The 18,016-nt window shown below is 34.0% G+C and overlaps 2 protein-coding genes across 2 annotated transcripts; one reads left to right on the plus strand and one right to left on the minus strand.

Moving 5' to 3' along the window:
* Positions 1-1,154: 1,154 nt before the first annotated feature.
* On the minus strand, positions 1,155-2,672 carry LOC111806624 (auxin-responsive protein IAA14). Its single transcript, XM_023691998.2, has 5 exons — positions 2,258-2,672; positions 1,889-2,115; positions 1,666-1,801; positions 1,527-1,588; positions 1,155-1,454 (listed from the first exon to the last, which is right to left on the minus strand). The coding sequence occupies exons 1-5, from the start codon at positions 2,545-2,547 to the stop codon at positions 1,417-1,419; spliced, it is 753 nt and encodes a 250-aa protein (XP_023547766.2). The 5' UTR covers positions 2,548-2,672; the 3' UTR covers positions 1,155-1,416.
* Positions 2,673-16,166: 13,494 nt separating this feature from the next.
* On the plus strand, positions 16,167-17,491 carry LOC111806343 (auxin-induced protein 22B). The gene is made up of 4 exons (XM_023691606.2): positions 16,167-16,575; positions 16,667-16,884; positions 16,970-17,069; positions 17,159-17,491. The coding sequence occupies exons 1-4, from the start codon at positions 16,409-16,411 to the stop codon at positions 17,220-17,222; spliced, it is 549 nt and encodes a 182-aa protein (XP_023547374.1). The 5' UTR covers positions 16,167-16,408; the 3' UTR covers positions 17,223-17,491.
* Positions 17,492-18,016: the final 525 nt, after the last annotated feature.

The following is an 18,016-nucleotide window of genomic DNA, read 5'->3' on the forward strand; positions in this document are numbered from 1 at the left end:
GGTTGGTCAATCTAATCGAATATTGATATGTTTTGCATGAAGTAATATGTCGGGCCGAACTTAATCTCATTAGAAGGTCGCCAACTAACCTCTAGAATCAAAACAAAAACATATGCTAAGTTATGGCGAGAAATGGCTGAAACGTCAGCCCAAATCACAAAGGCTTCCAATTTTTATTGACCCAATAATCGGTTGGGTTGGGCCTAAAATAGAGCCATCAATGACTCATCAAGGCCCATGGATAAATTAGTGGGTGGCACGGTGGATGTAGCCGATAATTTGAAAAATCTAATTAATCTAATTTAGGTTAGAATTTGAATCCGGATTCAGAATCCACATTTGGCACGTGACGATCCCAATATTCTGTGCAACATAGTCACATTACATACTTTTCGTTTCTTAAAAGTGAAAACGGTGAGATTCCACAACTGTTGAAGAAGGGAATGAAGTCTTCTTTATAAATGTGTGAAAACTTCTTCTATCAGACATGTTTTAAACAACTTTTAGGAGAAATCCGAAAGAGAAAGCCCAAAGATGACAATATGTGCTAGCGGTGAGCTTGGGGCTGATACAAAAACTATCATCACAAGCCAACACAAATTCTTTGTCCTCACTCATATGCATCTCAGGTTACTCCTATGTTTGAGCCACTGAAAACCTTGTTAGTATAGGTAGTAACTTTCAATTCCCTTAAGCCTTTCATAATCATTATATCAACAGAGTTGCTCTCAATCGGATGAGTCTCTATTCATTCATGTACCCCTCTCTTAACTCGGATGCGTCTTTGTTTAATATCCCAAGCATCCCATTAACTAATGTTAGATCCAAGAAAACCAAATGACAATATTAATATAATAATATATCGACCTACAAATTAATTAAAATTGTATACATTTATAATATTCATATTATTTGATTATGATTATTCCCACCATAGACCATATTATAAAATAAAATTCTCTAATTAAAAGTTTGATTACTCAATACCCCATTAACATGTTGGCACATGCCCTTGTTCCCTTTCTATGGGTCCCTAAATATTTATACCTTTTTCCTTACCCACAAATATCATAAAAATTAATTTAAATTCAAAGAAAATAAAAAAAAAATAAAAATAAAAAACCCCATTTTTTTCATAGCTTAAGAAATAATAATAATAATAATAATAATAATAATTAAACATAAAACAAACCAAACAGACAGACAGTAGGTGAAAGTTTACAGCTTTTCATGTCTCTTCTATTACAAATATTGTCCCCAAGAACAGATCATTTGATATATATATTTTTTTCTTTATATACTAATAATAATTTAAACAAAAACAAAAATAAAAAAAAACATTAAAATTTCAGAAATACACAGAATAACATGCATGTGTTCCAAGCTGGAACCATCTTCTTCATTCTCTCTCCTCACCTAGCTTCTGCTTTTGCATTTCTCCATGGCTCTTGGGGCTGAACAAAAGCAAAGAAATTAACATAGAGGTTTCAATGGAGATGTTGAGTTAGGGTTTTTCGATTAATTACCGAGACCGATGGCTTCTGATCCCTTCATGATTCTTAAACGCTTGCATGAATCCACGAACATTCTGTAAGGATGTTGTTTGGTTAGAACGGAAGGAAAGAGAAATGAAATGGACGAGATCGGGAAATTCTTGAAACTTACTCCCATGGAACGTCGCCGACGAGCATCCAGTCGCCGTCTTTGTCTTCGTAAGTTGGAACGAATTCGGAGCTGTTGAGAAGATCCATCAACTTTCTTTCGTTCATGAAGTCTATCATTCCTTCTGTGCCATATTCACCTTTTTAACGAAAGAAAATTCTATTAGAAAGAATGAACCACTTTTTGGAATGAAAAAAATAAAGGGTTTTTTTTTTTTTTTCCGTACCCATGGTGAACGAGCTGAACATCTTGGCCAAAGCATCCGAGAGCTCTTGGTAGCTTTGATACATTTTCAAGTCTACCTTACGAAGATATGGAGCACCATCCATGCAAACCTTCACAAATGCAGCCGAGCCAACGTTCCCTTTCTCTGTACCTTCACCGCTCGTGTTCTTCTGTGCCATCACGTTCTTCCTATACGATCGCACCGGTGGCCAACCCACGACTTGTGCTCTAAAAAACCCAAAAGATAAAAAAATTATTCGACGAACAATTCAAATCTTACTAATAAAACTACACGATACAAAACCGTTAAGCTACACTAGACTCAACGAACCCTAATTGAATTTAGCTCGATTTGGAGGAAGAAATTTACTTGGCAGGAGGCTTAGCCGGATCCTTGGAGCAGAGGTTCGTCTGGCCATCGACGACGTTTGCTGCAACATTCTTGCCACCACCGCCACCGCCACCGCCACCGCCGCCATCCTTACTCTGAATGTTAAGCTTGAGATCAACAGTTTCAGAGAAACCCCGCTTGCCAGAAGGTTTGAGGGTCATCTCCAACGGCTGATCTCCGCCACCGCCGCCACCGGGCAAGCCGAGGCAGAGCTCGGTCTCCTTCAAGCTAACAAACTCGTTGGGCATTTTCCGGCCGACTGCTTCCATGTAGAATCAAAACAAGCTTATAAAATGTCGTCGTTTTGGCCTTCAACTTCCTTCTCTCCTTCTAGTTCTTGTGTGTATTATATTATGATCCAATGGATGGCTATGGCTTTGATTTTAATAGAGACTGCTACCCAATAATATAAGCAACCAAAATTCACTCTCTTTTATTGGATAGAAAGTAAAAAAAATTTATGTATTTAAAAAAAAAAAATCAAATCATTAATAATTGGTCCCTACTATAAAGTTTATTTATTTATTTATTATATATTCAATGCAATAAAGTATATCACATCTCAATTCATTTAACCAATTTATTCCTTTCTATTTTCTTTTTTAAACAATTTTAAATTTTAAAGATTATAGCCATATAACGGGCCAAAACGGACCATATTTGTTAGCAATGAGCTTGAGCTGTTATAAATGTTATAAATGGTATCAAAGCTAGACACTGGGCGGTGTGTCAGCAAGGACGTTGGTCCCCAAAGAAGGTGAATTATGAGGTCCACATCGGTTAAAGAGGGAAACAAAACATTTTTTATAAGGGTGTAGAAACTTCTGTCTAGCAGACGTATTTTAAAACTGTGAGACTCATGACGATATGTAATGGGCTAAAGTGAACAATATTTATTAGCGGTGAGTAATAATTTTAACGTTTATTAATGAGTGGCAATCTGATTAAATAATTTTTCTAGCGTGGTCTGGTCAACTCGACTCTCTCTTTTCAATAAATATTGTTTTATTTGAACGAGATAGTTTATATATTTTTGAGACGAATAAAAACGGGACACGTCAAATGAAAAAGGAGTTGTAAGTTAGGCATGTGGGGGATGAGTAAACAAGAATTTTGATATTGGCAATGTGAAAATTGGAACTTGAATTGAGTGCTTAACTGTTATAGTCAACCATCACATGCAACACACTAATCAAACTTTGTTATATATTAATAAATCATACATTATATTTCATGTTACCAAAATATTTACATTTTTATAATTAAATACTCCAAAGTTCGTGGTAATCTCATACTATATTATATATATTAAATGTAACCCTAAATATTCATAAACTTAGCTATGTAATTCTGAGTGTGGAAACCTCAGATGCATTTGAAAATCGTGAGACTGACGACAATACGTAACAATATATGCTAATGGTGGATTTGGACTGTTAGAAATAGTATGAGAGTTAGACACTGAGTGGTTTGCCAGCGAGGGCACTAGCACCCAAATAAGGTGGATTGTGAAATCTCACATCAATTGAAGAGCGAACGAGCTCTTCCCTATAAGAGTATGGAAACCTCTGTTTAGTAACTGTATTATCCCTTCCCATCTAATCATAAAATTTTTAAAATATTAATTTTCATTTTTGTAATATATATAAATATTTATTTATTTATTAAAAATAAGCCATGTTACTAATTAAGGCCATTTGACATTCGCTCTTGGATCAATGAAATTATTATTATTATTATTATTTCATTTTAACAATAAAAATAAATAAAGATTCTTCTATGGGCCTTATGAGCATATATCCACATGAAAAATTATATTTTATATTTATATCTATAAATAGTAAAGACATGGATGAAAACTTGCATATGGTTTGTCCATTATATATACATATATATATATATATAATGGATGATATTCGAGGATTTAATTAACTTGAAACTACGCTTTCCTTGCTTCTTTAGGACCCAACTTTGGTTGACGTTAGGAGTTCGGAGAAAAGACTTCTTCTTGTTAGGCATACATCCATATGTTCGATCGATATCTTTCATTATTTTCTTATCTTAAATGTCTCATTCGAAAGTTGAACCACTGGATGTAACAGCTCAAACCTATAGATAGCAGATAATATCCTCTTTGGGTTTTTCCTTTCGGACTTACCCTCAAGGTTCCCAACCGATATGGAATCTCACAGTGGACATTCCCAATTTCAGTATCAACTAAATGTGAGATAGATGAACGAGAGAGTTTTATCGTATACAGTACTTTTGTGTATGGTCGAACACTATAAGCCTATGTTGGGTAGACACGAATGAATAAAGATAAGATAGTAAGAAAGTCTTAGTAGGTCCCAGGTGGTCGTGTTCGAGCAACACGTTGTTAGGGTAATAAGAAAGGAAGAAGATGCGAAACACATCAAAATGGAAAAGGGGATATGTTTGAAGAGATCCCCGCAAGAGACATGAACATGAAGCAACAGCATGAAATGGTAAGATGACATGGTGGTGACTGACAGACAAGTCACATCTCATGGAGAGGGAGACATTTCTAACCCTAGCTGTGCCCTTGCTCTGTCACAATCCCTAAAACCCCATTTCTCTTTGCCTTGTTTCTTTCCTAACCCTAACTCTCTCTCTCTCATTCACATCCACTCTTTCACTCCCACATACATATTCTTCGTCCTAACTCGGTAAACTTCCCTATACAAAGAAGATGAGAGTCAGAATGTATTTGTCTCGAGCCGAGCTTCTTTCACTCTGTAAATAGGTTACTTACTTCTGTCCTATCCGAATAAAAGGAGTAGTTCTCTTTTACAGTTCATAAATAAATAGGAATAATTGAATATGGGTATTGAGACCAGAAGACTGCTTTCTCTTGTTCTCGAGTAGCTAAATGGCCATTTTAGAGGTTCCTCTAATAGAGACTAGTAGCTTGGCTATTATAGATGATCCGGAAGAAGAGAGTCAATGAATGAGCTACTTCACCTTCACCGGAACCTATTTCTTCATTCTCCGGCCTGATTGACATACTGGCTCGAAGGCAAGGGAATCGAGGCATATTTTGATTCCTAAACTTTCAAAATATTTATTATATCCATTCTCGTTCTAATTTGATTTCTAAACTTTTAAAATATATAGTCTCTGAACTTTAAAAAATAATCATACTCATAAGATAAGAAACGAAAGGGTTGTTGTTTTACCGTTCAAGTATAGAAATTCATAAATGCAAGAGTTCGAGAGTTTTCAACGGATATTATAAAAGTTCGTGGATCGAAATGGAACAAGTTTCAAAGTTGAGGACCAAAAAAACAATAAAAAATACTCCTATCCGTTCGAACGTTTCAATAATATTCATAAATTTTCAAAAAAATCTAAAATTTTTAATAATGTTTCAAAAATACCCTTGAATTTTAAAAAGTTTCGTTCAACCATTTGGACTATATTTAAAAAAAATACCCATAAAATTTTAAAAATAAAATCAGCACCCTTTACCTTCTATCAGCGCCTCGTAGATTTGAACTCTTAAGGGTATTTTTTATATACTTTCGAGAGATCAAGGGTATTTCTGGAATAAAATATTAACGGTTTCTATGGTATTTTTTTAAGATTTTTTTTAAGATTTAAAATATTTTCGATATTTTTATTAATAAGAAAGAAAAGAAAATAGTCAAAGTCATATAATCCCTTATCTCCCTCATGAAAGAGACATAACCCACTTGCATCTCTAATACATACATTATTTATTAATATTAATAATAATAATAATAATAATAATAATATTATTATTATTATAAGTAATGTGAGTTCATTTTCACAATGTGTTGTGTGGTGTGACTATTAATGTGTACCCATTCGTATTAATGATAACTATTTAAGTCTCCTTTCATAAATATATAATTTTTTCTTCGGTTTATAATTATTTCTTTCTTTTTTAAAATTAAAAAAATTCATTTTCTTTCTTTTTAAATATTATTACCCTCCATTATTTATATATATATATATATATATATATATATATATATATATATATATTTATGTTTTCTCAAATAATTGTGGCCGAATAATTACCCATTTTTATGGACATAGGTGAAATTACTTTTATGCCCTTCCTTTAACGAGAATAATACCGAACACAAGCTATTTTCTTAAATCGTACACGTTAACTATAATATAATCCAACTCTAAGCCGTCGATAAATAAAACATTTAAAATCAAGAACAAAACTCAACAAATCAAATCTGTCGACGATCTCAACGATCCCCAGTCTCGATACTTTTCAAAAGCGCAAAAGGGGCATGTGTTTATTTATTTAATTGAATCAATTTTATAATATATAGTTTTGGAGCTACAGTTGATTATAATCTTGATAATATTCCAAATGTTCCTTAAATTTAGGACATGGTGGGGGCTGCCCTATTTCTGGTTGGAATGTCTAAAAAACCCTAACTTTAAGCTGCCCTCATGCTGACCAATATTTTCACCATTGCCCACTTATTTTATTTATTATTGTTGTTTCGAATATTATTGACATTTATGAAAGTTTGTAAAAACAGACAAAATTTATCAATGGTAATAATAAAGATACATACAAAATTCATATATTTATAAGTATATAGTTGTTGCCAAAGAATATTATTGAATGTGTATACAGAATGTCAGTCTATAATGATGAAAATTAATTCAAACTATATTATTGTTTTTTTTTTTTTTTTTCATTCTAAAATAAAATTTTGGATGTAATATTTATGGTACAAACTTACATGATATCACCTGACATGATAAAAGCCGAATAAATCTAAATTTATTTCGATTCGAATTTATGTTTTGTCTTCTTACGATCATAATTACGTCATTGATTTAGTTGAAGTTGATAAGAGAAGTAAGGTCGTAGCGTAGAAAGGTGGTTTGTAAGATCTCACATTGGTTGGAGAGGAGAACGAAACATTCCTTATAATGGTGTGGAAACCTTTCCCTGTTAAACACGTTTTAAAATCTTGAGGGGAAACCCAGAAGGGAAAGCCCAAAAAGGACAATATTTGCGAACGTGGGCTTGGACTGTTATAAATGGTATCAGAGCCAAACACCGGACGGTATGCCAGCGAGGATGCTAGGCCTACACTCCACATTCTTATAAGGGTGTGGAAACCTCTCCATAGTAGACGCGTTTTAAAACCTTGAGGGAAGACCCACATAGGGTAATATTTGTTAACGTGGGCTTGAGCTGTTACAAATAGTATCAAAGCCAGACACTGAGTGGTGTGCTAGCGAGGACACTGACTCTCAAGGAGGGTGGATTGTGAGATCCCACGTCATTATAAGGGTGTGAAAACCTCTCCCTAGTAGACGCGTTTTAAAACCTTGAGGGGAAGCCAGAAAGGAAAACCCAAATAGTACAATATTCGTTAGTGGTGTGGCTTGGGCTGTTGCATAGTCTGTTTACTAAGTGCTTCGATTTGAATTATACAGAAGATGTCTTACTCTTATACAATCATACTATTATATCAACCAAATGGGCAATCAAACCTATTTCTCAATTCAACCGAAGCGGAAAGAAGTGAATAGGGTCCCAAATATCTAAAATTTACGCCGATTCCTAATCTCGAAATTCAAATGTGATGGAGTTCAATTTAAGTAATGTATGTTGCTTAGAATTATAAAACAACATTTACGATATGGGTCGATATAGATCATGTGCTCGTATCATTGGGATGGTCTAATAATAATTAAAAAATGAAACTTTACATTAAAAAAAACATGTAAAGGTTTGATTTTTATTTTTATTTTTTGTTAGTTTGATGTCATTGGTTACGGAGATGAGTCAAATGTGTTTACCTCAAAACCTAAAACGATTTGGTATCCGTTAGTGGGTGACAAAAGAATCCCAACTTTTTCATTAAAAAAACCTATATTTATTTATTTATTTATTTATTTAGAGTGCTTATCTTTAATATTATTTTATAATCACTCCTTTAATTATAATAAACTATTTAAAAGATATTTACTTAAAAATGATTTTTTTCCCATAATAATTAAATAAATAAATGTGAATAATGCATATTAGTGGAAGTTTAGTCCAAATTTAATATATATGATTAGTTTAGGGTAATAATCCACGTGGAATATTTAAAAGTAATTTGATGGATTTTTTCCAATGAAGATTGTTTTAGTCTAAGCTTTTGGGAGCATGGAATCTTTGCTTTTTATATGCATTCACACATTAATCCAAAATACCTAATCCACCCCTTAATCCCTCATTTTATTCCACATTTTCTTCCTTTATTTTATCACATCTACGCATGTTCGTGGGATTGTGGAGCTCGGGAATGATATCCTCGTCCCTATCCCGTTTAAGTTTTTATCGGGATCAGAGCCGTGAAAAATTTGCTGGGATTGAGTTCTACACGTACAATTACTTTTGGTTATTTTTTAAAAAATATTATATTATCTAAACGAGTAATTTTTAATATAATTTACCTTTAAAGGAAAAATAAATAAAATTTTAATTTCAACGAGAAAATAAGGAAAGTCACGTTGGAACAATGAAAATTTATGACAGCTAAATGGTTCGTTAATATAATAACTTTGCATGGGACAAAACACAAATATCTTATTGATATATATACATATATGTATACGTACGTATGTATGTATGTATATATATATGTATGTATATGTCCCACCCAATAGAATACAGTTCATTCAACCAATTCGAACACTGTTGGTCAAATTTCTGTTTATTGGAGAAATCGAATTCTCTACAAGGATTTTGTCCTCTCCGGTTTATGGCCGCTTCTCTATGGTACTAGTTGTTGCTTCATTGAATTCGCTTCATTAATAGGTTCACGTTTCTGACCTTGATCGTTATGGATTGGTACCTAGATCCATATCTCTCTTTATCGAAAAATCGAAGAGACTATACAAGGATTTTGTCGGGTCTGCTCATATGGTACGTAGTCCTTTGGTATCTCACTCAGCTAAGTAATTAATGACACCGGTATGAATATTTCAACTACATCAAATGATCTTTCAAATTGGTCAAGACTCTACCGTTTATGGCTGCTTCTCTATATAATACCAGTCGTTGGTTCATTGAATTCGATTCATTAATAGGTTCACGATTCGACTTTGATCCTTATGGACTAGTATTAAGATCTAGTCCTAGACAGACAGACTTAATTATAACAATAGGTACGGTAACAATCAAAATATATATAGTTTAATTTAATTAGTTAATATTGCTTATAGTTTTAAAATATATATTTTGTAAATTAATGAAAATGACTTTTTTTTTTTTTTGTAAAGAATTAAATTTAGCAAAAATAAACAAAAAAAAAAGGAAGTGGGCCCCACAAAAAATACACGAACGGCAATGGAGGTAGGAACGTGGAACGGGGTTTAAGATGACACGTGGCGAATTTGGCAGGTGAGGAAATAATTTCAAAGACCAATGACAACCCAACCAAACAGCCCCTTTAAGAGTGGGGGTGGGGCCCACATTTCCCTGTCAGCAGCACCACACGTGGACGATGGTCCAAGCCACCGTGCGTGTTCCCGCCGTTCTGAATCCCTGCCCCCACACGCTTTTCCAATCTGGTTCCAGTTCTATCTTACCCTTCCCATGGCCCCACACCTATTTAGGTCCCACCCCAAATTTGACTCCTTTTTAGCTAATTGTTGATTAACAACAATAATAATAGTAATAATATGAAATTAAATAATAACAAATTTGTCATAAAATTAAATATTTTACAAAAATGGCACGTAAGAATATTATGTATATTATCAATTATAATCATAAAAATATAAGTCGGGATATTCTCATTTCACTGTTCGTCAAAACATATGTTAGCAGATAATACACAAATTATCATTATAACTGTTTATGATGATTTGATTTATCACCTTTACAAAACTGTTATAACCCAAGTTCACTGTGCGCAGATATTGTCCTTTTTGAACTTTCTCTCTCTCGAGCTTTCTGTCAAGGTTTTTAAAACGCGTCTGATTTCCAACCACTGTGGGGTCTCACAATTCACTCCTTAAAAGCCAGGAACGTCCTTACTAACACTCATTCCTCTCTCCAATTGATAATGTGTTCAAATATGTCAAAGCAAGTAAAGTTTAAAAACCCAAATAGGAATTAGACGAAAGGGAAATGATTATGAAACGGACGCTACAAAGACGGGTTGTTAGAACAAAGGAGGAAAGACAAGAGGCATTAATATGGTAGGAGAGAAGCATTAGGGGTTTGGTTAGGGAGAATATTAATGAAGGAGACGTCATGTTTGGTTGAGATAGAAATAAGAAAGGAGGAGGAAAGTGTGCATATTGTTGAATGTACACAGTGGTCAGACTCATAATTCAAACATATTTGTTTGGTTGGTTGGTTTAAGTTGTAAAGTTATGACAGCAGCTTGATGAGGGGATACCCACGGATTTTAATGCAATCCAACCAAAACTAACCCTAATTTTTGTCTCTCTCTAATTTATTAGGTTTTCAATGTTGTCAATATGTTCACTTCATCCTAATCAGCTTGTTTCAATTCAATTATTTTGATCGATGTATATTCAAGTTCATTCATTCTTTCGATATGAGTTTCGAAGCGACGTATACTCCTTATTGGTATTGTAGTATAACATTCGACTTTATTCAAGTTCGATATGAGATTCGCTAGGATTGTTGAGAGAAACGGGTTAGATGTCTCTTACGCACTCAACGAATTGAAATTTGAGGTTAGATATGTTAGTTTTTACGGGAAAATGTGATTAAATTCAGTGGAATGACTCGAGGGCCCATGCGTTTGGACTTCTATTCATCTTCGGCTGACCTAATAGGGTTTCGACTCATCTCACTGTAAAAGTACGTAAACAACCTTCGTTCAGCTCGACTCTACTTCAAACTACGTATTAATTTAAACATTAGAGTATGTTGTTGGACTTAGTACCTGTAATAGCTCAAGCCCACCACCGGCATCTATTATTCTCTTTGAGCTTTTCCTTTCGGACTTGCTCTTAAGGTTTTTAAAACACGTATACTAGGGAGAGGTTTCCACACTCTTATAAAGAATGTTTCGTTCTCCTCCCCAACCGACGTGGGATCCCATAGTACCACACTGATACGAGTTCTTCCTTGTAAGTCAGATTAACTTTGAAATACATACTCCAACATGCACCAGCTCAAATTGTGCAAACCCTTTCATGATCTCTATCACAAGGACTGTAGTGTATCTACGTCAGTGACGAGGAGATCAAAGCATTCTTTACAAGAGTATGGAAACCTCTCCTTAACAAGGGCATTTTAAAAACTAATAGTAGACTTAGATTGTTACATCTTAACGTTCTTACAGAAATAAAACTAAAACATCATTATTCGGTATAACTTAACGATTTAAGCGTTAGAACAAACTTTGAATCGAAACGCATGAGAAATGGCAGTGGTTAAGGGAAGCAAGTGAATCCAGGAAAGACCCAAGTGGAGGAGGCCATGATGCTTCTAGGAAAGCCAACACCAAAAAGAAAAGAAAAGAAAAAGGAATCCCAGAAAGAAAATGAAAAGGAAAAAAAAGTGGCATATTTTCTCGGACACCAAACAGTGGTAGAAGTATGATTATGACTCAAATTTCAAAGGGCGACCCAGTTGTCATATCGTATCCAACCTGGAAATTCCAGCAACAATTGACCCGAAATCTGATTCCATTGCTCGCCCATCGCTATCTCCTCCCCTCTTCAGCCTCTTCTTCCTCTCCATTCATAGATTGCCAACAGACATCAATCATACAATATACTTCAATAAAGATGTGAAGAAAATGTTGTCAAAATTATTAAAAGATGTTGCAATTTAGAGTTATTGTATTTCATTATTGTATTTTAAGACTTTTAATTTACTTTAGGTTACAATTACATAATGTTACAACGGTTGGAATGTCTTTAGTAGTTTCATTTTGAGGCTATATAAAACCATGTAAGTTGTATTTGTAAGCAGACTTGAAAATATACTAAAAGAAACATTTGTGCTTTCTTTAGCCAATGACTAAGTTTCTTTGCAATTCTACGTAGTTTAGGTTGCATGTAGAATCATTCAAGCTCGACATGATCAATCTTGCTTGTGGAGTGATTCGAATCTCAAATAAGTGTTTGAGATATTTGATCAACAAGAATCATTCAAGCTAGACATGATCGATCTTGCTTGTGGAGTGATTCGAATCTCAAACAATGTTCTTGCCTTGAAATATTAGATCGACAAGGTAATTCGAATCTTACTTCCCTTGTAGTTGATTTCCTTATCTTATCACAAGCCTTCCCCTTTCTCACCACACCTCGTTTTGAGATAAGATTTTCTCGAGTGTCTAATACGTTTCTAAGCGTAACAGCCCAAACCCACCGCTACCCAGATATTGTCCACTTTAGTCCGTTACGTATCGCCGTGTCTATTTTAAAACTCGTCTGTTATGGATAGACTTCCAACCCTTTTAAGAAATATTTCATTTTCTCTCCCATCGAGGTGAGACTTGAAGTTAAACCTTCTCGAATGGATAGATACTTTGAAAAATATACTGATCTATTAAAACTTGGTAAATACATTTTTTTTTTAATGAAAAACGTTCACGGGTAAATCTGTAATTTAATCACATATTCTCTATGCTTTTTTGAAGCGATGATTCTCGTGTTTATTTACTAGACAAAAAATTCATTATAAAAGTCAACATCTCGAATTTTCAATTTTAAGTTTAATAAATTTAAACAATTTAAAATTGTTCGTTAAAGCTCTAAATTCTATTAAATAGATATAGTTAGATATTTTAAAAAATTCACCAAAGTCAGGATCTTTATTAGATAAATTTAAATACTTTATAAATGACTTTTAAAACTTAATTAAGTTCAAGGGGTAAATTTGTAATTTAACCTACCCAATGGTAATAAATTCATTGGATATAAAAATGAGGTGGAAAACAAAATTAAAAGGACAGGATTTTATTCTGTCAGGTTGTTTTCACACATATATTATTAAACTTTACGAATTTTGGGGGTTGTTTTTATTTATTTATTTATTTATTTATTTTGTAGGTTTTGCCATAATGACAAAAATCTACCACGAGGGGTAAATGGTAATAATAAATAAAAACAGGTTCAGATGGTACTGGCAAAACTTTGGGTTGTTTTTTTTGTTTCTTTTGAGGCAAATAATGTAACATTCCATCGTGTTTCATAATAAAGCTGTTCTTTTTTTTGGAAACTGTGCACATTACAATTAATCTTGTCCCAAAAAATGTGTTACGAGTCGTTAATATGTTTATTCGAGTGGATATAAAAGTATGTTAGAATCACTCGTGTTGATCTATGAGGATAGTCTTCATTTTTAATAAAAATAAATAAAGGGAATGTTGAGTCATTAGGTGTCGAATCGAGAACAAAAAATTATACCGAATCTACACTAAGGTATTGACGATAAAAATAAAAACATAGAGATTAGGTTACCTACTCTTATCGTTCAAAGCAAACCCTTTTCATTTCGAATTATTTAATTCGAAAAATCAATCTCGAACACATGTTTCACATTTTTTTTTTATATAAATTAAAGTGAATTGATTTTAATTGAAAAGATAATTTTGAAAAGTTGAAGCTTATTTTGTTTTGGGCTTTGGCCCACGTCAATTGGTAGAGTTAATTTCACGAGATTGAGTTACGATATCGAAAAGTAAATAGTTCGTATTAGGTTATTCGAGAAAGATTTGTGGTGCGAGTTTAAGGGATATTTTGTAGTCTTCATCGTAGTAGAACCTATCGATGCAAAACATTGGACGTAATCTCAAGATTGGAACGAGCTATGCTCAAGATTTGTAGTAATAAATAATGATACGTAGATATGTTCATTTAAACCACTGGACCAAGATCCTATAAGAATTTGTCTCGAACAATATGAAAAAGTTTTATTTAAACCGGGAAGAGAATGGATAATGGAGTAGAGAGATTTCTTGTTTAAACAGAGAATTCAATTCCAGCAAATTCTCTGTAGAAAATCTTCACCCTAATCTCGTGAAAACAACCGAACATTTTTTCAAAGATAAAAATTGAAATAGAAGGCGAGGATGGAGACATGAAAGTCTTCTCCATTCTCGCTAGGCTCGTAAACGTCTCTAATATCAAATAGTTGTAGAAATACGAGATTCGATCGAGATTTGAAAACGTGGAAGGAGGGGAGCATTAAAGGCAAATAATGAAGATTGAAAAGAAAAAAGGAAAATTGAGATGGGCCCAGTAGGTTCGTGATTTTGATTTACGAACCAACCAATGGACACGGTGGGGCACACCTACGACCACGACCTCTACCACGACTACGACTACGTCCACGCTTCACTTGTATAGAAAAAAAAACATGTAATATTTTTATGTTTTTTAAATACTACATTCGGTTTTATAGTAAGATCTTAGTGTTTTTTTAATCGTCACGCTCTAGTCCACAAATTTTGTTATGTAACAATTTTTTTCATATAATTAAAATATTCATAGGATGACGCATCATTTCATATTATTGAAATAATTTCAGCTATGAATTTGAAATGACGTATCTATCTAGGGTTTCTCCTATTCTTTGAATTTGAGCTCTTTAAGTTCTCGATTTATTCACCTAATCACTATTATGTCATGCTGATAGCTAATGTATTCCACTTATTAAACAGGGTTTTACGATCGGTCTGCGATCCTTGGATATCGAAGGTGTCATTTGGGTGATCTCGTAGCTCAATCACATAGTTTGAACTTCTAATATGGTGCCCTATGAGCTTTTTATTTTATTGTATTGAAAGTGTACAAATTGGCCGACCTCAACCTTATCCTTGATCAACGACTTGGTGGGCTCCATAGATACCTCATCGTAGAGCTTATATGGTTCAAGGCTCGTTTAGGGTTTCGACTTGACGTTTTGATACTCTACTTTGACGTTTTGATACTCTGTTCCATTTGAGTCCAAATACTTTGAATCTAGCCTATTCAATTATATAATATAATATGAAATTAATATAAATGTTAAAACTATTGTTAAATTTGTTTATGGATTAAAATAGTTACTCATTTTTTTGTCCCTCCCAAATCCATATTTGTTTGGTTATTTTTATACCTTTCCCATTTATCAAAAAGTAACCCTAGTTAGTCAATACTATTTTTGACATAGTCAACTCTAGACATTTTTCTTTGTTAAGTCAATTACAAATTTACCCTTCTCTTGAAATAAAAATTACAAATTAAGCAACACTAAAGTACTCGTTTATTTTTAAAATGTTGACGTGTCAAGCTATAAATAGAGGAGATTGTTCCATTTGGCCGGTTACATATCGTCGTCAAAACACATCTAATATAGAGAAGATATAGCCCTACTCCAACCAGTGCCTCGCATGGTTCAATGTCTAGCTCTGATACCATTTGTAATAACCCAAGCCCACCGCTAACCGATAGTGTCAACTTTGGCCCGTTACGTACTGCTGTTACTCTCACGATTTTAAAACGTATTCTATAGGGAGAGGTTTCCACACCCTTATAACGAATGTTTCGTTCCCCTGTTCAACCAATATGGGATCTCACAATCCATCCTTCTCAGGGGCCAGCGTTGTTGTTGACACACCGTTCAGTGATTGATAATACCATCTGTAATAGCTCAAGCTCACTGCTAGTTGAGAGAGAGTTTATTCGGATGGTTATAGTTAGGTAGGGTTATGGGGTCACATACCCTACAACCACAGCCCACACGTTCAAAGGCTCAAAGGCTCAAAGGCAAAGGCATACACGGGTACACCCAACTTGAATGGCAATGGGGCGCATGGGCGTGATGAGAATTGGCGGCCCCCACATCACATGGCATTGTTTGTCCCTTAATATCTACGCTCCGCTCCCGTTTGCGTTCCCACAACCACTAAATTTCTTCCCTTTCTCTTCCATTTGGGCGGCTTTTCTTGTCCCTCCTCTGTCCCCTCCCTCCGTCTTCCCTTTGCCCTCACTCTGCCCCCTTTTCCACCGACAATCCCATCCCAATCCCCTGTTTTCCTCACCTCCTTATCTATAAGATTTCACTCCTCACCGGAAGAACAAACCAGCAAAACCCCCTTTTCTCTTCTTCTTCCTCCTTCCCAAACCCAGAAACAAATGGAATCCAAGCCTGCGTTTCAGACCGATCTCAACCTCGAAGCCACCGAGCTTCGTCTCGGACTTCCCGGAATCGCCACTGAAACAGACGACTCCCCGGAGAACTCATCCGGGCTTAAAACTAATAACAAGAGAAATTTACAGAATGACTCTGCTCCTCCCCCAAAGTGAGTGATGATTCGTCAAAATCTTTGTGTTATTTGCTTTGTTTTTGTGTTTTCTGTTCTAAATTTGTGTTTTCTGATGTGGGTTTTGCAGGGCTCAGGTTGTTGGGTGGCCGCCGGTTAGATCTTTCCGGAAAAATACTCTTCAGATGAAGAAACCAGCGACGGCGACGGCGGCGGACTACGGCGGAGGATTCTTCGTGAAAGTGAGTATGGATGGCGCTCCTTATTTGAGGAAGATCGATTTGGGTCTCTACAAAGGCTACCCAGAACTTCTCAAGGCCTTGGAAGACATGTTCAAGTTCACCATCGGTAAGAAAACTCCTGAAGTTCTTCAACTTTTAAATGATTTCTGAGATGAAATAATGTTCTAAGGTAATGAAATTTGGTACCACAGGTCAGTACTCTGAGAGGGAAGGGTATAAGGGATCTGATTTTTCGCTAACATATGAAGATAAAGACGGGGATTGGATGCTCGTCGGCGATGTTCCATGGCAGTAAGTTCTAAGTTCTAATGTTCTTCAAAAAATTTAAATCTCTATTGCGAATTTGTTTATAATTTTTGCTCTGTTTCATGAAATTACAGAATGTTCATTTCATCTTGTAAGAGGATGAGAATCATGAAAGGATCGGACGGTTGTGATGTATGAAAAATCAATCCCAGCAAGGCTTTCTGGAAAAAAAAAAACTGATTTTCTCGGGAAAATTTCTGTTTGGTTTCTCGGAAAAGAAAATCTGATCCGTCGGGGAAATTTTCCGGCGACGGAAAAGGAACTCTCGCCGGAGTAAATACCTTTTTTTTTTTTTTTGGGTGAGAATTCGATGAAATTTTTGTAGAATAAATTTTGTTGCGGAAATGAAATTGTAAATATTATATACCGAAGACTCTTCATTTTCGAATAAATTAATGTTTGCTTGATGATTACGGCGTTTGTTTGAATATAATATTATTGTGTGGTTAGTCTTTGTTTAAATATATTTTATCTTAATTATTTAATTTATTTTCTTGGTAATTTTCTTTTCGTATAAATTATTATAATTATCTTTTTAAGAAAAAAAAAATGATAAAATGTATTAATAAAAATTAAAAAGAATTAAGTTTATAATGTATTTATTTAATTTTTAAAATTTTAATTCGATAGTAAATATGAATTTTTTATTTTGTTATACGAAAATAGTTGCGTAATTTAGTAAAATTATTATACATACAATTTATATTTATTTATTGGATGGATGAATTAAGCTTTATAAAATTTTAAAATGAAATACGGCACATAGAATTGAGATAGGGATTACTATGAAAAATCTATTGAAATTGGGTTCGCCCCATAATATTTCTACGTTTATTTTTTTTTTAAATGGAGTTATTTTAAAGTTCGTAATTTTTAAAAAATTAATTTTTTTATTTAAAATAGAGGAGAAAGAAATATTAAAAGAAAAGAAG

Source organism: Cucurbita pepo, chromosome 12, assembly GCF_057944985.1.
Source record: "Cucurbita pepo subsp. pepo isolate OVF chromosome 12, ASM5794498v1, whole genome shotgun sequence".
In the NCBI taxonomy this organism is placed as follows: Eukaryota; Viridiplantae; Streptophyta; class Magnoliopsida; order Cucurbitales; family Cucurbitaceae; genus Cucurbita; species Cucurbita pepo.